At 41.1% G+C, this 22,139-nt stretch overlaps 1 protein-coding gene and 1 long non-coding RNA gene across 5 annotated transcripts in view; one reads left to right on the forward strand and one right to left on the reverse strand.

The window, feature by feature from the left end:
• Window positions 1-2,127: 2,127 nt before the first annotated feature.
• On the reverse strand, window positions 2,128-21,519 carry tcaim (T cell activation inhibitor, mitochondrial). Of its 4 annotated transcripts, XM_051407313.1 has the most exons (11): window positions 21,428-21,479; window positions 20,770-20,852; window positions 18,867-18,999; window positions 18,253-18,403; window positions 17,925-18,174; window positions 14,470-14,592; window positions 14,123-14,220; window positions 8,630-8,721; window positions 8,322-8,554; window positions 8,096-8,227; window positions 2,128-6,126 (listed from the first exon to the last, which is right to left on the reverse strand). In XM_051407313.1, exons 2-11 carry the CDS (start codon window positions 20,823-20,825, stop codon window positions 5,901-5,903), a joined length of 1,494 nt encoding a protein of 497 aa, XP_051263273.1. In that variant the 5' UTR covers window positions 20,826-20,852; window positions 21,428-21,479; the 3' UTR covers window positions 2,128-5,900. The 4 variants fall into 4 exon arrangements, with proteins under 4 accessions (XP_051263273.1, XP_051263274.1, XP_051263272.1 ...); XM_051407314.1 differs by lacking the exon at window positions 18,867-18,999 and having other exon boundaries at window positions 21,428-21,519; XM_051407312.1 differs by lacking the exons at window positions 20,770-20,852; window positions 21,428-21,479 and adding an exon at window positions 19,795-20,763 and having other exon boundaries at window positions 17,925-18,162.
• LOC127367489 (uncharacterized) overlaps window positions 19,625-22,139 on the forward strand; it is a 118,870-nt gene continuing 116,355 nt past the window's right edge. The window contains exon 1 of the long non-coding RNA XR_007885486.1: window positions 19,625-19,836. This is a non-coding gene — a long non-coding RNA (uncharacterized LOC127367489). The remainder of the gene's footprint in view (window positions 19,837-22,139) is intronic.

The following is a 22,139-nucleotide window of genomic DNA, read 5'->3' on the forward strand; positions in this document are numbered from 1 at the left end:
ATGTGAAGCAGCAATCGTGTTTATAGAATGTAATGGCAATTTTTCAGAACCTATACAACTCTTTGACCTGGTCATTGTAAAACCATATGCAACTGTTAAACCTTTAGCCCTGTTTCTAACTACACTCTATGTCCAAGTAAACCGCGGGATGGGCAGCTCAGAGGCGGGTCGCCCACTGATCGGAAGGTTGTTGGTTAGATCCCCGGCTCGTCCTGTCACATGTCGAAGTATCCTTCAGTAAGATACTGAACCCCAAATTGCTCCCGATGGTGTGTAATCAACAAGTGCAGGTCCATTTACCATTCAATGTTGAGACTTCACTAAGAAGCCAAGGACATGATCATTGCACCACACTATCTGTCTGTTTACATTCCCAGAACTCAGGAATGTGTAACTGTTAGAGTGACGCTCCAAATGAACAAATCTTTCTGCGAGCCTTCACATACAAGAGTCTGTGACAGTTGATTAACTCCATTCATGGATTACTTGAATAAAACTTTACAGAAAGACATGATCATACTTTGTATGCTTTATTTAACAAATAGCCACCACTAGAGTTAGCAGATAACTAATATATATATAGCAATAACTATATATTAGATATTATTAGACAATAGATGTGTTTAACCAAATAACTTTAAATCTAAATGGTCAGACACAGTAACCTTTTCCTTAAGTGTCCATGCTCATCTGCGACACAATATAATATTTTATTCAAAGTATATATTTTACCCCTAGTACAGTCTAGTACAGCTTATGAATGTGGCTACTGGCTTGTAGTTATTCATTATCATTACTCCTTTCCTGAATGCTGCCTTTTGAAGTAAGTAGTGTAGCTGTGTGGGCACTTTAAAGGTCATTGTTTTTTCATCAATTCCACCCATGATTCTGTGCATGTCAGATGGGCTACAGAACACAAAAGACACACGGGTGACTTTTTGTGACTTGTGATTCACAGGTAGGGCAGAAACAAACACTGACACCTTTATGACAGTAAACTAAGTGTCTTTGGATTGAATAGAAGACATTTGAGGATGTGAGCTAGGGCTTTAGGAAATACTGATTTTTCACCTTTTTCTGGACCGAACAACTTATTAGTCTACTTGCAAGTTTTCTGTTAGAAATATGAAATATGGGTCCCAAGCATATAGAAACTGACGCAGTATATAGAATCTCCCTACCATCCCAGCCTACTACTTCTCTGGACATCCAGGAGATTTAATAAAACATGTCTTTGGTGCACTAGACATAAAAATTACTTAACTTAGAAATATAGTAATATCTAGTTTGGGGCTTTGGCAATTTTCCTAGGAGGATTCTATGAAGGTTTTTCTGTATCAACCTATACATGTAGATACACTGGACACAACTGAATGTGGATAACACAGACCATGAGGCTAGATATCAAATACAGAGTGGACCTTAAAGGATAACATTTTAAAGGGGAACTTGGCAACTATTTCAACTAATAAACCCGTTTAGAAATCATTTGGATGGGTAAATGGCCTGTTCCGGTGAAGATGGTGACTTTCCCCACTCCCCCTAGTGTCCCCAGGCGGAAAACCAACCTTGCAACTTTGGGACTTCCGTCACGTTAAGTTGGAAATGGGAAGTATTGTGAGAAGCGAGAATGAGCGAGAAACACAAACTGCTTTACGGCAGTTCCACATAAACGCAGACGCCCCCCTCAATACCGGTTAGCCATGCCGGCTATAAGAACAAGCGACGATGAATGTAGTACCCACCTCGGTAGACATTGCTCCACACGAAAAAGTTGTGTTTGAAATATACATCCCAGAGGTGTAGGGGGAGCTCGTTGAGAAAACATGCGACGACAAAAGTGAAAACCAGCAAAGAAATGGCTCGAGTTGCCAAGTTCCCCTTTAAATTAATATGTCAAGTTATTAATTTTTTTTTTCAAATACAGTTGCCACTAAACTCAAAATGTAACAACCTGCATTAAGTGTAATAGGTTAAGTCCAAAATGTTCCATTATCATATTTTAGTTTACAGTTTTGTGTTACTTTCAGTTCCAAGACCAATTTACAGGAAAATAGAAGTAGAAATAGAGCGTCTAAAAACAACGACATAGAAACAAACTAAGCAGAAAACTATTATGCACCAAGGTGGCGAAAATAACTTTATATATAAATATATACATGTATGAAGCCATTCAAATGTAAACAATACAGCAATAGAGCAAAGGAATAACTATTGAATGTGTAAAGTACTATATTATTTATATACATGAGTGGCTGGTTATTTACGGTATATGCATGTATACATGTCCACATACAGCAGGGATGTACATCAGTACACTCTGGTCCATGTGATACACATCTCAATGCACTGCGAACAATACTATACATTAAAGATACATATGAAGCAGCTACCAATATCATTTGATACAATTCACATCTATTGCAATGCTGGGAGATTCGACACGATTTGATTCAACACAAACATAACAAGAATATGATGCTTTGCAATTCAATACAGTACAGATAGTTTAATTTTATTTCTTTGGTTCTTCTTAAGTAGCTTGAGAAACAGTTTAGAGATGAATCAATCAAAATATAGAATTTTTGGTCACATTTCTAAATAATAAAGGCATAGAGCCTCTACCAATAAATAATAAATTGGTTGTTACCGTTGCAGATACAGGGGTGGATCTAGGGTGGCAGCTGCCATCCCTAAAAAAATGCCTGGCCACCCCAGCTAACACCCTAGTTTGGTGTCAAATGCTGGCAAATTTAACACATTAATTAGATTTATTTTAAAGATAATGTCATAAAAAACTGAATTTAATTTAATGTTATGGACACATTTTAGACTCAGTGATCGGCTTAAGGTCAATGAAGTTAAGTTAAATTCCAAAAAGATGTGGGAATAAAATCATGTATTGATTGGGCGGCTGTGGCTCAGAGGCAGAGCGGGTCATCCCCTAATTGGAAGGTTTTCTGGTGCCACCTGTCGAAGCATCCTTGAGCAAGATACAGAACCCCAAATTGCTCCCGATGCCGTGCAGCTATACAAGTACAGGTCCATTTACCATTTCTAATGCCACAATAATGTTTTTGAGTTCAAATATCTTCTTTTGGGGGCCTTTTCAAGCAAATAATGACATATGTGTGTTTGTGATTAAATTAAATGTGATTAATAAACCCTTAAAGTCTCCATGCTACCCTCTGGACACACCGTATTTAATATTTGTCGAGATCTACTCCTATAGATGTTAGAAACTCTGCATCCCGATTTCATTCCAAATTGCACGCTTTTTTAAATCGGTCGATTGCATCTGGAAATTTTATGCCGGTTATTGACACTATATTGACACAAAGTGATGGTGTGTGGGTAGAAAGTGTTCACGTGTCTGGTTGTTTGGTGTACAGTGCTTTGTAAAGGAGAAGAAGTGGGGGCAGGTTGTGATGAGTTATAAAGGGTCTAACTGAGAGTCCAGTGCTTTCTCACTTTAACAGACGTCATAATAAACAGTCAATTCTGAAATGACCATTTTATTTAAAGGGGAACTTGGCAACTCGAGCCATTTCTTTGCTGGTTTTCACTTTTGTCGTCGCATGTTTTCTCAACGAGCTCCCCCTACACCTCTGGGATGTATATTTCAAACACAACTTTTTCGTGTGGTATGTCTACCGAGGTGGGTAATACATTCATCGTCGCTTGTTCTTATAGCCGGCGTGGCTAACTGGTATTGAGGGGGGCGTCTGCGTTTATGTGGAACTGCCGTAAAGCAGTTTGTGTTTCTCGCTCATTCTCGCTTCTCACAATACTTCCCATTTCCAACTTAACGGGACGGAAGTCCCAAAGTTGCAAGGTTGGTTTTCTGCCTGGGGACGCTAGGGGGAGTGGGGAAAGTCACCATCTTCACCGGAACAGGCCATTTACCCATCCAAATGATTTCTAAACGGGTTTATTAGTTGAAATAGTTGCCAAGTTCCCCTTTAAGAGGAACCATCTTTTTCACAGCTATGGTAACTTTACAAAGTTCTAGTCTAGATCACAAGAGTATTCCACCAGCCCATGTGTGTAACAGTGTCAAAGTGTCCAGAACCAGACGTATCCATTCTGGATGAGACTGTTCACCAGTATCTAAAATGTCCAATATGTCCAAAATGGCTCCATCCAGTGAAGCGTCCAATCATCACACATCTCAGGCCACATGCTGGATCACAACAATGAAGCATTTGATACAACAACAAGTAGAAATATTAACTTCAGGGCGTCAGTGCGCCTCAAAGGGCTAGTTGGATCATTTAACAGGGTCTGAAACCCCTGCCCTCCACACCATTCTGACATCATTCTGACAGTCACAGGTGAGGGAGTAGGTGGGGAGTTCATAATTCTTCATTCTTCACAAAACCATTTTAGTCACTTTTCACCTTAGTGCAACACCATGAATCCTTCCAGGAGAGACATGAGCAAACCGTTATTACCACAATTGACTGCGTCTGACCCCTTTCTACAGACCTCAACAGTGAGTGGCCACTGGTTCCAGAAGTGAATTTCCCTTTCATTTACTCCTTATATCGAGTATTAAGACTGTGACCAAGCCAGCCAAGAGTTGTGACCATACGACATTTGATTCTAAGCAAAAAACCTAAACAAAAATAAAACAAAAAAACAGAAATAAGACAAAGGTACAAGACAATGCATAATTATTTTAAGAGTGAAGGAACTACTCATCCCATGATCCACTGCAAATGATAACAATAGTGGCACACTTCTCCTTCAATTTCACATTTCTTAGTGTTTATATTGTGAATAAAAGTGTTGTAATACATCGTACAGTGCTTGCAGCTAAACCTTGTGTAGTGTGTAAATAATAGATTTTTTGTAAAAAGTAACTCATCAGACATTTCCATGCTAACAGCTAGCTCTACTGATCAGAGACATCGCTGTTACACTTTTGGGTTGTGGGTACTGTAGTATCTCAAGTTTTTCTTAAAGCAGGGTTGATATATGAGTTATGGCTCCTATGGAAGAATATACCATTGTTTCACAATCTCATAGATCGTCTAGCTTGGATGGTTACGAAATTATGGCTAATAACAGAAATCCTCTATTCTATATTCTATTATAATGGGATTGTTACTTACACTGTTGAGCTCTATGACAGCAGCCGTTCACAGTGTGGACGTTCAGAACAGAACAACAGTTTTGCCTTCAAACATGGTTGTACATGGTTGTAAAACTCGTTCATTTTCAGCATACTGACCTCTTTCGCCTGTCTACTGTCAATCAGAGTGATAACAGGTTCTAACTGTGTGTGTTGAATGTTGGAGGTTTGGGGACTATATTAGTTTACATTAGTCACAGATTGTGCCTTTAGCAGAACCATTATTGAATTATTTCTCCACACAGTAACAAAAAAGACTGACTTAGTCAAACCATGCACATCTCAAGGTCTCAACCATATCCTGAAGAAAGCTTACACTTCCACTGGCTCCCACACCCCTTATCACGGGTCAACCCAAGACTACTTGGTTCTCAGACTTTCCTTTTTGATTACTTAAGAGCTCAAATTCCCCAGATTTTCAGAAGAAATGGTAACATTTGAGAAAATTAAAATTAATTAATTCTCTTCCCTTTCTTGTGAATAATTTTCCTGGTTTTCCAGTTGGGAACCACTGAGCTCCGCTGGTCATCCATTCTTCTATTTGGCTTTTCCAGCAAGAGTATAAAGTGCTTCTTATTAGATGAGCCCACAGCGCTCAGCTCAAGTTAACCACTTTAGACACGAGACACACCTGACATCTATCAAATGATCCTGTGAAACATGCCTATTTGCTGCCTCAACAACATTAAACTGCTAAAAAATACTTCTTTCTGACCCTTGGACTGCCTGAGAATCCTGCAGCTTGGGACCGTGTTGCTCCTGCTCAGTTCTTCCAGTCCCAGGGGACACAAAGGTCCCCATCCTGCATGACCGAGTAGAAGTGAGAAACACAGATGTGGAGGCCCTGCATGAGGGGGAAACGCTGCTCCACCAGTCTTTTACAGCACAGGATCATCTGGCTAGAACTGACACTGGGCTCCTTGGACAGACTCCTCAGAGACAGATTTTGGAGACACAGCTTCACCACAGCATCTTCCTCCACCTGCAGCCTGAACACAAAAAAAGTATGAGTTAATAACAGAGCTGATGAACTAGTGTGAGGTTAGGTGTGTTACCGGACAAACATCACAGATTTGTGATGAGCAGCAGTGATCATCGTTAGCGGGAACACGCTTTTCGCATCTTATTAATGCTACAGTGTAATATTTCCACATTCAAATGTCCATAAACACTGGAGCTATATATATATATATATATATATACACACACACACACACAGACATACATATATGAATGTATGGAAAGAAACTTTTCGATTTTGCTTTAAGACAGTCGAATCATGTCCATTCAAGCTGGAAGGGCACATGCCCCACCAAATTTTCGAAAACCTTTTTTTTCATTGCTTTTTCGTTTTATATTCAGACCCAGTTGTAAGAAGGTGCAAACATGCATTGGACCCTGAGTTTAATAATTTTGCACCACAGTAATTAACGTTACACAGCATCATTGCAGTGTGTTTCACAGATAAAACATGAGACGCAATGTTTGCCAAAAAACAAAGTTAGACAAGGCTATGATTAGCCCTGTAACCGGAAGTCTCCTTCATAAAATAGCAGAATATCCAGTTAAAGCCAAGCAGTCTGACCAGAGCTATGTATGTTTATATTGTAGCAGCCTGCTGTTGCTTTCAGGCCATTTAATGAAGTTAAACTCAGCAAACGGTCGTGTGTAAAGACAATGCGCTCTGGCGCGGCGCTTTACATATCTGTCCATGCCTTCAGATGCTGCAGGGACTCTGAACTGAAGGAGACCACATTAAACCTTTTGCTGCTTCCTACGCATTGTGTTTGAACATACAGCTACAGTACAGTAACAGCGTGAATATTGGCCATTCGCAGGCTCACTTGCAGTAACATCCTTACTGAATAATTAACAAACAAAAGATGTTGCAGTGCCTTGTTCACGTGACATTTCATTCCATATATTCAAGTTCCATTTAATATATTAAAATTTTCCATTCCATATATTCAGACTTTCATTCCATATATTCATTCAATAATTTCCTAAAGGGCATGCCATAATATATATGTATGGCATTGTAAATTAAATTACATGAAAATTTTGATTCTTCATGGACATTATACAAAGAAAAGTGTATGTGCAAACATAGGGCTGCCAGCAGCGGCTCTGCAGCAGCCACGCAACGCAACTGACACACTTGATGTGGACACTGCGCATGTGTCAGACACACTCTGTAGACACCACACGCTGCTCAGGTGGCCTATGTAAATGAGCTGTAACTGGGAGAAGCTTGCAATGATGGCAACAGTGCTGAAGACAACATCTCCCTAGTTTTTTGCTCACTTACTGAAGAGCTGCCCAGCAGGATTGTGCTCATCTTCCAGCCACCAGTGCAGTATTCTGCTCTATAAGTTATCCTTCAATACAGATACACACATGCTTCTATACATACTGCAAGGACAAGTACATACATATTAGAGCCTGACCGATGTTGGATTTTTGAGACCGGCTTTTAAAGGTGAAACATTACAAATATGGTGGCCAATACAACAAAAAAACTTTTTCTGTGGACTGTGCACTGATTTTGCTCCAATATGGCGACAGGTACAATCGGCCAATATCAGATAGTGAGTTTTTAAAGCCAATATAATAACAATAGTTTGGAGCAGGGAAAAGCTGATAGCTCAATCAATCAACCCCAACAAAAAATATGTCACTGCCAGAAAATATTGTTTTATTTTTATTGACACCTGGCACAGGAGCTGAGAGCCAACAGACATGAGTCATGCTGCTCTGCCTCACAATGTCCAGTACTGCACTGCCTTCTGTTTCCATTACCCTTCTCTACTTCCATCAGTTCATTTTATGGTTTGTTGGTTTTTAAAGTGTACAGCCTTATGTGCTGTTGCTCCTGCGCTGCTCTGTTTACAATGATGCAGCTACAAAAGAGATTAAACTGACAGAAAGTGAGTGGAAGAAGTGTTGTATTTGACTCACTGGTTTTTGCGTTGGGTGCGCAGTCTGGCCTCGGGGGCTTGGCTCTGAAGGAAGACCTGCAGCTTTGGAGGGTCACAGTTGGTGGGGACAATGAAGTGTCCCATCTCATGAAGACTGGGGTTAGAGCGGTCACTGCGATTGCAACAAACAGCAAACTATGTCTTACTTAATCAAAGATCACAGCATTGTGTCATGTGTTTGAGGTCGTTCGGCCTTGACAGCGTACTTCTCCAACAACATGGTGAGCCCCTGCAGGCTCCTGGGGTGCAGGCGAAGGCGTCGGGACACCAGGCTCTTGTGGAAAGTGCTGAGGGTGCTGTAGTGCTCGGCAATGAGCTGGACCGGTCCCAGCCTCTCCATGTGGATCACTTGAGTTCCGCCCAGGAGAAGGCTGATCCTCTCCTTCAGCCACTCCGTCTGCTGCAGCAGGCTGCGATAGCTGGACAGCTGCTCAAACAGCTGGAGACACAGGGCTCAGAAAACAAAGAGGAACACAGGGGACCTGTGACAGCAGGAGCACTGCAGCTACATTACCTTGGTCCACTGGTGATGGACGTCCATGGTTCCCAGCATGACGTGTCCAGAGGCGTTCATCCCTGACTGGTCAGCAAACACAATAGTGTGTCCTAGGGGGAAGGTGGAGGAGCACATAAAAGGAGAGGTTTTACAGCCTAGTTTTACAGCCTAGTTTTACACTGCATAAGTCAGTTTTACTGGTCTTGGGCAATAGAGATAAATAAATGAAAACTGTTGTAGAAAGCAGTCCGTGGTTCTGAAGTAAGCTGTGAAACTGGGTAAATGATCAATCAAATGTTATGGTCACATTAGACCGCTCAAACAAAGATGCCAACACTCAGCACTGAAGAGCTACCAGACTGCTAGTGTGGTGATGGCAAGGTGATGGCAGCACTAGAATAGGGAGAATAAGGGAGTCTGGGGCTGATTTGCTGCCATGGTCCTGCTTGACTGCCATTGCTAATATCACTGATATTACTGTTATTATTGTTATTAGGGACCAGCCAGTGACAACTGGAAGGTCCCTATTGTTTTTGCTATGTTTATCATCATTCTTTTTCTTCACCCTCTTTGACTGCCTTTTTGACCCCCTGAACATATACGAAATGTCTATTTTATTTGGCAAGTGGCGCTACTTTTAGGAAACATTTGATAGGCTAATAACTCCCGCATACTTTGTCTCACATTCAAAAAACTCATATCCACGCGTTCGGTGAATCTCCCCATATAAGCCACGCCCACTTCCGCCTAGATTTTTTTTCCGCTAGAGTGCAAAATGTCCAAAAACTACGTTTTTGTGATCCATCCATGCGCTTTTGTCCGATTTGCATGAAATTTTGCACGTAGCATCTGGAGACCGTCCTGGCAAAAAAAGTAGTTTAAAGTATTTTGATATTTCAAAAAATAGTTATAAAATTAGCACTTCCTGTTGATTTTTCGTCAAAAAAGGAAGTGGGGTATTTCTCCACATTGGTATGTCCGATTTACACCAACCTTGGGTCCATAGTTCCTCATGTCTTCATTATGTATCCTGCACAATTTCAGGTCATCACCACAAGGTGGCGCTCTTTAAAATGAAGAAGTTTATATCTCTGCATCAGCAAGTGTGATTAAAATGAAACTTGGTACGATGCTTGCCCATGGCTCCCTGAGGGTCCCCTAAAAAGGAAAAAAAATCACGCCACTAGGTGGCGCTCTGGTGGCAGGGTAAATCACTCTGCAGAGACCGTAATAGGTATGAATATGAAATTCACAGGACACGTGTAGACTGATGCCTGTAGCTCACATACCAAAAATCGTTTTTGTCGTGTTTGTAGCGCCCCCTACAGGATTTAAAAAAAGCAGCCCTGGCGCCACGTTTCACCGATATGTACGAAACTCGGTAGGCATGTGTAACGTGCCGAGACGTACAAGGAAGCCTCTTGGACTCATGTCCCAAATCCCAGAGGAAGTCGGCTATTTTAATTTAAGATTTTCACTCTTGGCGGCCATTTTGTGGTCATTTTCACTTTTTGGGCTTGTATTTGAACCAACTCCCCCTAGGGAATTTATCGGATCTGCTTCAAAATTGGTCAGTACAGTCAAAACATGGTGCTGAATGAACGCTGCTCAATTTGTAACTGTACGTTGAAGGGCGTGTCTGTGGCGTGCCGTTAAAGTTGGCCATTTTAAACGAATGTCACTGTGATGTCATTTTTGGCATTTCAGGGCTTCTATTTTAACTAACTCCTCCTTCAGTTTCTATTGGATCTACTTCAAAATTGGTCAGTGCAGTCAGTTTTTTTCCGTGGAACATTGTGCCCGTGGCGTGGCGTTCCGTGGCATCCAATTTCAAACCTTCGCCATGTAAGAGGGATTCGTCATAACTTCTGCCTACATGATCCGACTGCAACGAAACTTCACACGTTCGATAAGAGTCCCGCCCTGAACATGTCTATGTGATAATATTCGGTAATAGTCAGAGCGCCACCTAGTGGCAACAGGAAGTATCACGTTTTATACTTTCATGTTCTACTCCTAGCAGGATGATCAGACCCAGCTGAAATGTACTTATAAAATGCAAAACACATCGTTGATTATATGTGACGACTGTGGTGAGGGGGCGTGTCTGTAGCGTGGCGGGAATTTTTTACGTACCGCCACAAAACACGAATTTGCTATAACTTGAGTGTACATTGTCCAATCGGCTCCAAACTTCACTTGTCTGATAAGAGTCCCGCCCTGAACACATCTACATGAAGTTATTCGGACATAGTGACAGCGCCACCTACTGGCAACAGGAAGCAACCGCTGCGTGGCAATTTTGAGCTGATTTACGTGAGATTTTCATGTCGTGGTCCACACGTGTTACGACGGCAAGTGACACGGCCGCAGCACGCCCCGAGTTGCGTGGAGTGCGAGGTCCCGTCCATCGCTGCTTGCAGCTTTAATTAATATTATTATTACTACAGTTACTATTATTAATTCAATTCAATTCAATTTTTATTTGTATAGCGCCAATTCATAACAGAAGTTATCTCAGGACACTTTTCAAATAGAGCAGGTCTAGACCGAACTCTTTAACATTAATTACAGAGACCCAACAGTACCACCATGAGCAAGCACTTGGCGACAAGGGCAAGGAAAAACTGCCTGTTAAAAGGCAGAAACCTAGGACAGATCCTCCGGCTCTAGGTGGGTGGTCGTCTGTCTCGACCAGTTGGGGTGAGAGAGAGAGAGAGAGAGAGAGAGAGAGAGAGAGAGAGAGAGAGCGACAGACAGACAGACAGACAGACAGGTGCACAGCAACAACAGTATTGGCAATGGCAGTCAAGCAGGACCATGGCAGGAGGCTCCACCAGGATCCATGAGAACCTGCGAGACGAGAAAGCACAAGAACTCCGGGGAAGAAGTGGAGTTAGTAACATGCATTAAAGGGACATGAATGAGTGCAGAAAGAGAGAGGAAGAGAGTAGCTCAGTGCACCATGGGAAATCCCCCGATAGTCTAGGCCTATAGCAGCATAACTAAGGGATGGTTCAGGACTCACCTGATCCAGCCCTAACTATAAGCTTTATCAAAGAGGAATGTCTTAAGCCTACTCTTGAAAGTGGTGAGGGTGTCTGCCTCCCGAACCACAACTGGAAGCTGGTTCCACAGGAGAGGAGCTTGGTAACTGAAGGCTCTGGCTCCTGTTCTACTTTTAGAGACTATAGGAACCACAAGTAGCCCAGCATTCAGAGAACGTAGTGTTCTAGTGGGGTAATAGGGTACTATGAGCTCTTTAAGATATGAAGGGGCCTGACCATGAAGAGCTTTATAGGTGAGGAGGAGTATTTTAAATTCAATTCTACATTTTATAGGGAGCCAATGCAGAGTAGCTAGTACAGGAGAGATGTGATCTCTTTTTCTAGTTCCTGTCAGTACTCGTGCTGCAGCGTTCTGAATTAATTGGAGCGTTTTAATGGACTTATTGGGGCAACCTGATAATAAAGAGTTGCAGTAATCCAGCCTTGAAGTAACAAATGCATGGATTAGTTTTTCTGCATCTGTCTGTGATAGTATGTGTCTAATTTTTCTAATATTACGTAAATGAAAGAAGGCAGTCCTAGAGGTCTGCTTTATGTGGGAGTTAAATGACAAATCCTGATCAAAGATAACTCCAAGATTCCTGACAGTGGTGCTAGAGGCCAAGTTAATGCCATCTAGAGTGACTATATCTTTAGACAATGAGTCTCTAAGGTTTTTGGGGCCAAGAACAAGAATTTCAGTTTTTTCTGAGTTTAACATCAGAAAATTGCAGGTCATCCAGGATTTTATGTCCTTAAGACATGTTTGTAATTTAGATAATTGATTAATTTCATTGGGTTTGATTGATAGATATAACTGCGTATCATCTGCATAACAGTGAAAGTTAATGGAGTGATTCCTAATAATGTTGCCTAAAAGGAGCATATATAAAGTAAATAGTATTGGTCCAAGTACAGAACCTTGTGGAACTCCATGACTAACTTTAGTATTTATGGAGGATTCATCGTTAACATGTACAAACTGAGTACGATCTGATAAGTATGACTTAAACCAGGTTAGGGCAGTTCCTTTAATGCCAATTTGATGCTCAAGTCTCTGTAAAAGAATATCATGGTCAATGGTGTCAAATGCAGCACTAAGATCTAATAATACAAGTACAGAGACAAGTCCATTGTCAGAAGCAGTCAGAAGGTCATTATTAACTTTAACCAGAGCTGTCTCTGTGCTATGATGAACTCTAAATCCTGACTGAAAATCCTCAAATAAACTATTGTTATGTAGAAAGTCACACAACTCTTTGGCGACTACTTTCTCCAGAATCTTAGAGAGGAACGGGAGGTTAGAAATCGGTCTATAGTTGGCTAAAACCCCTGGGTCAAGAGTAGACTTTTTAAGAAGGGGTTTAATTACAGCTACTTTAAAGGACTGTGGTACATATCCTGATAATAAAGAAAGATTAATCATATCCAGTAAAGAAGTGCCAATTAAGGGAACAACTTCTTTAAGCAGCCTAGTTGGGATCGGGTCTAACAGACAGGTTGATGGCTTCGATGAAGAAATGATTGAAGTTAACTGATGAAGATCGATAGCAGAAAAACAGTCTAAATATACATTATTATTATTACTATTGTCACTGCTCATTGTCCCCCATTGTCGCTGTTGTCGTCATCATCATCTACTGTTAGTGGTTGTTGCTACTGTTGTTGTTGTTGTGCAACTGTCTGTCTGCCTCTGTATCTCTCTCTCTCTCTCTCTCACCCCAACTGGTCGAGGCAGAAGACCACCCACCTAGAGCCGAAGGGTCTGTCCGAGGTTTCTGCCTCTTAACAGGCAGTTTTTCCTTGCCCCTGTTGCCAAGTGCTTGCTCATGGTGGCTCATACTGTTGGGTCTCTGTAAATGTTATAAAGACTTCGGTCTAGACCTGCTCCATTTGAAAAGTGTCCTGAGATAACTTCTGTTATGAATTGGCGCTATACAAATAAAATTGAATTGAATTTAATTTAATTGAACTACCAGGGGTAAATGCAAAGGCAAGATCAGGTCTGGATACAGATCACATTTTATTACCAGGTGTAAATGAGGTCAGATCCTCTTAAAGCCTTTTTTTTATCTAATTGTAACTGCTACAGCTGTCATGTTCTAGGAGCATACATCACCAGTTTCATCAGAATATGATATTATACAGATTCTTTGGACAACAAAACGATATTTGTCGATCACAAAAGCCGCACAATATGATTTCAATTCCATTTGATTAGATTCAGGGGCCTGTGATCAACAACATCATATATGTCCACTAACACAATCAGTTTCATTTAAATAATTTCACAAAAAGCAACTAAAATATGATTTGAAAATGTAATTCTTCTAGACATTTATTTTATCTTGTAATGGCACTGTTTGCATATGGCATGTGCCTTGTCTATATTTCCACACAAAATAAAGATAACTTTGTATCAATATATTGGTTATTGAACACTGATATCGATGTATGTCTTTACCTTGTAGGTTGATCAGGGCCTCTGGGTTCTGCTGAGACAGTCGGCTCAGGCTCTGAAGCTGACAGCACCTGTGGGCCACTCCCCAGCTGCGCTGCCACCTGCGCCACACAACCAACATTATCATCATAATAATAATATATACACAGCTTTACAGTCCCTGTCCCCATTACAACAATCCAGTATACTGCCACTACTTCGCCACTGAGAACCACAGACCTGGAAAGCTGCTGATTATTTTAGTTTATCAGATTGTTCAGACAGGTGGGTAGACATGTTCAGGTAGATGCAGGGTTGTTAACACCTCCCACAACACTTATTCTGTGTTAAAACAGTTGAGTAGAGTGTACCTGATATCAGCCAGATAGAATTTGTGACACAGTTCCTTCTTCAGTCTGATCAGCTCTTCTCTCCGAGGAAGACTAACCTTCTGCTTCTTCGTTGCCTCGGGCTCGTTGTTTCTCAGCCACAAACTGACGAAGAAAAGGTAACATGAAACCACTTTGAGATGACTGTAGGAGAAGGCATTCTATAAAACATATATCTTTCATGGTGACGTAGAATTCTCTCCAACTCTGCAGTTCCTCTCAGCTCTATGTTTGTGTGGACTCAACACAACAACCACCACTTTGTTCGACATACAGTCACAAATAACACAACTTATAATCAGCAGTATTTTATGACTGTACTGACAAATTTGGAAGTAGATCTGAAAATACCCTAGGAGAAGTTTTGAAATTGCCGGAAATGGCGTCACAGTTTGACATTTCATTCAAAATGGCCGACTTTGACGGCATGCCACAGACACGCCATTCAAAGTAAAGTCTCATTTTGGCAAGCAGTGATGATCGGGCCCTTGCACTCTACGCAACTCAGGGTGTGCTGCGGCCGCATCACGTGCAAGTGTAAGACGTGTTTAGGCCAGGGCTCTTAACAAACTTGTGAAGTTTGGGTCAAAATGGAGAATCTGTACTGCAGTTAGGTTTAGCAGTAGGGTTAGGGTTTCCATTGTCATGTCAAGGCTGATTTTTGAAGGCATGCCACGGACACACCGTTTAACTGAATGTACAGATTTTTTCTCTGGATGTACTCACTAATTTTGAAGTTGTTCTGATAAATTCACTAGGAAGAGTTTGTTAAATGCCGGAAATGGTGTCACAGTTTGACATTCGATTCAACCTGGCCAACTCTGACTGCACGCCACGGACACGCCGTTCGACATACAGTCACAAATAACACAACTTATAATCAGCAGTATTATATGATTGTACTGACAAATTTGGAAGTAGATCTGAAAATTCCCTAGGAGAAGTTTTGAAATTGCCGGAAATGGCGTCACAGTTTGACATTTCATTCAAAATGGCCGACTTTGACGGCATGCCACAGACACGCCATTCAAAGTACAGTCACAAATAGCACAACTTTTAATCAGCAATATTTTTTGACTATACTAACCAATTTTGAAGTAGATCTGATAAATACCCTGCAAGGAGTTAGTTCAAATACAACGTGAAAAAATGGCTGAAAATTCACTGCGAAATTCAAAATGGCCAACTTTGACAGTACGCCACGGTCATGCCGTTCAATAAATATTAATGAGGAGCACAACTTCTCCTGCAGGTCTTTAGAATGTGATCACTAGGAGGAGTTTGTTAAAATACAAGGCCTAAAAACGTCGGCAGAATTTGACATTAAATTCAAAATGGCCGACTTCCTGCTGGGTTTAGGATATGGCGCCAAGAGGCTTTTTGTACATCCTGACATGATACACGTTTTCTCATTTTCATTCATGTCCGCGAAACAGGACACCGGGGCTTTTTTCGAAAACGGGATGTATGTGCCAAGTTTCATGAGGTGTTGAGCCTGTTTAGCCTGTGCAAAATGCGATCAAATGTTAAAACAACAAGGTGATGCTTGCCGTTTTGCTACGGCAACACGGTTTAATAAAAATTCATAAGACTCGTAAGATATTATTGTCAACATTCTAAGGGTTTTCTGACTAAATTTCAGTTGGATGTAGTAATGCTAGGAGAAATACATAAAAGTGTAATAAATTATATTTCTGGTTACCACAAAGTGGCGCTACCACGTTTACTGAATTTTATCACATAGATGTGTTCAGAGCGGGACTCTTATCAGACACTTGTTTGGTGCCGAATGGACAATGTTTACTCTAGTTACAGCAAATTCATGTGCGTCCACGTATGATGCAGCAAAGGGCCACAGATTGGATTTGAACCTGAGGTCACTGCAGCAAGGACTCAGCCTTGACAAATGGGGTGCCAGCTCTACCAGGTGAGCTACGAGGGCATCCTACAAACTTGACTTCAAATGAATGATCATGTCGCCCTGTGTCTGTCTTTGTAGACTTTGATTTAAGTGAATGCCAAATGCCTGAATACCAGTACTGGTTATTTTACTTCTCATTGTCAATAAATACTGTTCTCCAGAATAACTTGACATCATATTTAGAGTTCCAGTGTGAAGAATTTAGTGGCATCTATCAGTGTAGTCGCATGGCAACTCCCTCGCTTCACCCTTCCCTTTCAAATGCGAAGGAGAAACTATGGTGGACACGAAAAACACAAACAGACCTATCTACAGTAGAGCCAATACTTGGTTTGTCCTTTCTGGGTTACTGTAGAAACGTGTGACTGTGATTATACAGCTATGAAAACATACCTATGAATATTCCATTTCAGATCCTCCTAAATGATAGCAACACTATCTTTCTGAGATAAGAAAATGGATATCAGTCTGAAGTCTGTGTGTTAAGTACAGAGCTGGTATAGTCTTTCATTTTCCCCTGGTGCACTGAGCTCCTCTCTTCCTCTCCCTTTCTGCACTCATTCATGTCTCATTAAGGCATGTTACTAACTTCACTTCTTCCCCGGAGTTCTTGTGCTTTCTCGTCTCGCAGGTTCTCATGGATCCTGGTGGAGCCTCCTGCCATGGTCCTGCTTGACTGCCATTGCTAATATCACTGATATTAGTGTTATTATTATTATAAGTATTATTATAGCTACGGTTACTGTTGTTGCTGTTGTCACTGCTCATTGTCCCCCATCGTTGCTGTTGTCATGCCCGTCATCATCAGTCACTACTATTAGTGTAGTTGTTGCTACCTGTCTGTCTGGCTGTCTGTCTGTCTCTCTCTCTCTCTGACCCCAAATGGTCGTGACAGACGACCACCCACCTAGAGCTGAAGGATCTGTCCTAGGTTTCTGCCTTTTAACAGGCAGTTTTTCCTTGCCCCTGTCGCCAAGGTCTTGCTCATGGTGGTACTGTTGGGTCTCTGTAAATAATGTTATAAGGAGTTCGGTCTAGACCTGCTCTATTTGAAAAGTGTCCTGAGATAACTTCTGTTATGAATTGGCACTATACAAATAAAATTGAATTGAATTTTCTGTTATATTTTATAATATTCTTATTTTGTGATTTTTATTTTACTTGTACACTTCTGTACTTTTTGCACTACATTCCCCTATGCTGCTGTATCTAATTTGAATTTCTCCTACAGGGGATCAATAAGGGAACATCTTATCTTATCTTATCTTGTGTCACTACTGGTTAGCCTAGTTAGCATAAAGATTGTAAGAAGGGTTAGCCTAAAACAGTTAGCCTGGGTCCAAATTTCAACACAACAGAAATGTCTAAAACAACAGTTTGTGGTTCTTATAATTAATCATTAATGGTTATTATTTATAATTACAGCCTCTACCTAAAAAGTACTGAAATTTGATACCCAGCTCTACATTGTGCACTGTACAGTTGTGATACAGAGATGAGGTCCAGTGATACTAACCTGAGTACAGGCTCTACTCTCCTGGCCTGCTGCAGCTCTTGCTCAGGGTCTCTAAAGCCAGTGAAGGTGTAGTAGCTTTTATCCCATTTGATAGGTCTGTAGAAAGGCGCCTCAGGTGGCCTTTCGGATGCCTCTGCACTTGCTTTCAGTCCACTCATGTGCTCAATGGGCAGGCTGCAGGACTTCAAGACGTTCATCACTGTGCTCAAGATATCGTTTGTGTGCAAGGTGAAACTCACTGATCGGAACCCTGAGAACCGGGGGGAGGTTTTAGATTTCTGAAGACAGAACTCACAAATGTTATGAGCGACATGAATGGAAACTGTACCCGAGGTGAGGAGGTCTGCCTGCACATCACTGCTATCCCTTGTGTCCCTGACATAAAAGGTGAGCTTCATTGGCTGGACTGAGTGTGAGCCAGGCTTCTGCAGGTTGTCCAGGTAGCCATTTAGCCTCTTTAATGAATTCTCATTCACTTCCTGTAGTAAACAAAATTGTACATAAAAAATGGAAGTTACATCTCCACTTCCCCCCACTGTACACAAATGAAAGCCAAAATATCCCAGATACGGATCTTGAACTGGTGACGACAATCAGTCTACAGAGTAGTGATTGGGGTTGGCACCGCAATATCAAAGTCTCGCCCAACCGTCTCAATCACGAACAGGGCTCAGTTGTCAATCATGATGTCAAACCCCCGCTTTTTATGGCTTCAAATAACATGGAGTCAGTGGGCTTTATGAACTATACTAATATAGTCAGATGCCAGAGATGTTTTCAAGATGTTTTGGCTTCACTTTTAGAAGCTGTCATGTCATTCATCTTTATATATGTCAGTCGCCCTCCAGCAAAATACTACAATTGTCTGTGTCCAATATCTTAATAGTCACAGTTCAATCACTTTAGATTTGTTTGATTTACAACATAATATAAGTGACCTACCCGTTCCCTGGGATATTGACCAAAGAAATCAGGATGGACTGCAAAATAAAAGGGTCTGAGTGCATTGACAGCATCTGCCCCTGACAGAGTCCTCTGCTGGACTAAATGTGTGGCCACATGCTTCCTCTCCAGCCTACAGAGGAAAAATACATTAGTTCCATTCCATCCATCCTATGTGGAGAAGACAGGTATTAGAGGTATAACTAGTGCTCTATGTCTGCATATAGGTTATCATATATGCACCCAAATGAAACCTTTTTTTCTTCTGAAAAAATACTATAACTATAATATATTGGAGCCGGTGCAAAGTTTATCCAGCAGAGTGGGCTGTGATTTACAATACTGTGGCAAGCAGCACAGAGTAAGAAAGAAGGAGCAGCTCTCAGCAAAGTCAACTAGGATTGGTTGACAGTGTATACATCAATTACTGAACATGTTTAAGAATATCTCAATTAAATATTCATGAATGAAGCAGCCTTCTGAATACCTTTGCACAATCCACAAAGAAAAGGTATTTTTTTCATACATAATAAATAATTTAACCAGTTCTAGTTGATATTGCTGAGAGCTGCTGCTTGTTACAGTATTGTGAACACCATGCTCTCTGAATGCAGAGCTACTTCTGGTCCCTATAGTCTCTAAAAGTAGAACAGGAGCCAGAGCCTTCAGTTACCAAGCTCCTCTCCTGTGGAACCAGCTTCCAGTTGTGGTTCGGGAGGCAAACACCCTCTCCATATTTAAGAGTAGGCTTAAGACGTTCCTCTTTGATAAAGCTTATAGTTAGGGCTGGATCAGGTGAGTCCTGAACCATCCCTTAGTTATGCTGCTATAGGCCTAGACTATCGGGGGATTTCCAATGATGCACTGAGCTCCTCCCTTCCTCTCTCTTTCTGCACTCATTCATGTCCCATTAATGCATGTTACTAACTTCACTTCTTCCCCGGAGTTCTTGTGCTTTCTCGTCTCGCAGGTTCTAATGGATCCCAGTTGGGCCTGCTGCCATGGTCCTGCTTGACTCCAATTGCTAGAATTACTGATATTGTTATTATTCACCATCCCCCATTGTTGTGGCTATTACCGCCGTCATTATCAGTAATTTCTACTTGTATGTAGTACTGTTGTTGCTGTGCAGTTTTCATATCAGAGCATATTGAATAATATGTACGCCAATACCAATCCAATACAGATATGTCTGTAATAGGCCAATACAGTTGCAAGAAAAAGTATGTGAACCCTTTTGAATTACCTGGATTTCTGGATATAATTGTTTGTGTGGTATTAGTTTAAGCAGACTGTGTTTGTCTATTGTTGTGACTTAGATGAAGATCAGAACACATTTTATGACCAATTTATGCAGAAATCCAGGTGATTCCAAAGGGTATTTCTTGCAACTTTATATCAGTGAAGTATTATAATAATTGAAAAAGTTACTCTTTTGGAATCATTTCAGCACTGTTTAATATATGAAGTCCTTAATTGTAAACTCCATCAACCTTATTTTATTATCAGAGTTGGAGGTGAATATGAGTGTGATATAGAGCTGGATGATACATTGTATGACCATTTTTGTATCACAAATGCAATTGAAAAACTATTTTTAAAATTAATATTCATGATGTAACATTTCTTAGGGTCTGAACTAGGGATGGGACGATATATGATATTATCGTAATAAAACAGAACTACAGTACTTACCATTATTATACTGTTTTGTCACACATTTTACCTTTCTCAAAAAACTGCGGTATTCTTTAATATTGCTTTTGGTCATATTACGATTTCGGTAATACTGGGATTAATTGTGCAGCCCTAGTGTGATACAAGACTTTGTTTATGCCTCAGAACATCCCTCGATCACACCTTGATTCACACAGTCAAGCAAACAAGTTGTCAGCAGTGTTACCTGATGCAGCATCGCAGCAGGCAGTTGACAGACATTACTGATGCTGCTTGTCTCATGATCTCTGTATCAGTCCATCAGTAGTCCTAATATCAGAGTACACATATGACCAAAGTGTCACCAGCACAGCACAGCTCTCTGTATTCATTAAGTAACCAGGAGGAAATTACTTTGCACCACAAAGGGTAATCAATTCTAACGTGTATCTGTTATAAATACACATTCAAAACTAAAACAAGGATTAACGTCAAGCAGCTTAGATTTACGTTACTTGCTTTTGTATTTCGCTACGGCGTTAGCTAGCTATTGGAGTTGCACTCTGGATGACACGCAACAAAACAAATACAAAATTAGGACAAGTTAGTTTACTAATAAATAATAACACCCAACCTTCCTACAGAGCTTGGTGTAACTTAGTGGGTAACTGTTAAGTTAAGGTTAGTGCTTCAGCGTTGTTCGCTGTGTGACTTCTATTCAATGACGGCAACATAAAAACCAAGGCTCCAGTTGGCTACTGTAGTTAGCATTAACAGTGTTAGCATTGCGGGGATTTTGGCTGTCAGCTGTTACTGTCTAATGTAAGCTATTAAGAGCGCGAAATAAGCGACAGTTGTAGTTTATTTACGACTGACGACAAACAGCGATGAGAATTTGCCCTCACCGTCAGACCGACAGGTCGGCTCATTCTGTGTTCTTCTTCCGCTTCTCCTTCTTTTCATTGTATGGCGGATTGCAGTCATTGACTTTGAAGGCGCACACCGCCACCTACTGTGCCGGAGGCGAAGTACTGAAATAAATGAGTAACAGAAATCAGAATCAGAATTTGTTTATTGCCAAGTAGGTTTTTTATGCCTACGAGGAATGTGACCTGGTGCAGTTGGTGCATAAAAATATATACATATACAAATACAAATATACAATTATTCAAATTTAAATCACACAGAAATCACACAGAAATCACAAAGGAAAATAAAGTACTTTCAAAAAATAAATAGATAAAGATAAGAAGAGAAAGAGAAAGCTGAGCAGAAGAACGTGGGTGCATTAATGTAATGCATACTGTATATACAGGGTGGGTATAAGAGTCAATGACAGTGGGTAATCCGGGCCTTGTTAAGGAGGCCAGCTGCCGACGGGAAGAAACTGTTTTTATGGCGAGACGTTTTAGTCCTGATGGACCGCAGCCTCCTGCCAGAGGGAAGTATCTCAAAGAGATTGTGACCGGGGTGGGAGGGGTCAGCCACAATCTTACCTGCACGCTTCCTGGTCCTAGAGGCGTACAGGTCCTGGAGGGATGGCAGATTGCAGCCGATCACCTTCTCAGCTGATCGAATGATGTGCTGCAGTCTGCCCTTGTCCTTGGCAGTGGCAGC

The sequence above is a fragment of the Dicentrarchus labrax genome, unplaced genomic scaffold (genome assembly GCF_905237075.1).
Source record: "Dicentrarchus labrax unplaced genomic scaffold, dlabrax2021, whole genome shotgun sequence".
Taxonomy (NCBI): domain Eukaryota; kingdom Metazoa; phylum Chordata; class Actinopteri; family Moronidae; genus Dicentrarchus; species Dicentrarchus labrax.

Bases quoted from the DNA above. Each gene is read 5' to 3' on its own strand.
- tcaim (XM_051407310.1), bottom strand. From the start codon at position 19,922: ATGGTGAATAATAACAATATCAGTAATTCTAGCAATTGGAGTCAAGCA. The intron at 8,722-14,122 runs GTAAAGACATAC...CCTTCCCCCTAG, and splicing joins GGCCCTGATCAACCTACAAG to GACACACTATTGTGTTTGCT. The intron at 8,555-8,629 runs GTAATGTAGCTG...CTGTGTCTCCAG, and splicing joins TCCATCACCAGTGGACCAAG to CTGTTTGAGCAGCTGTCCAG.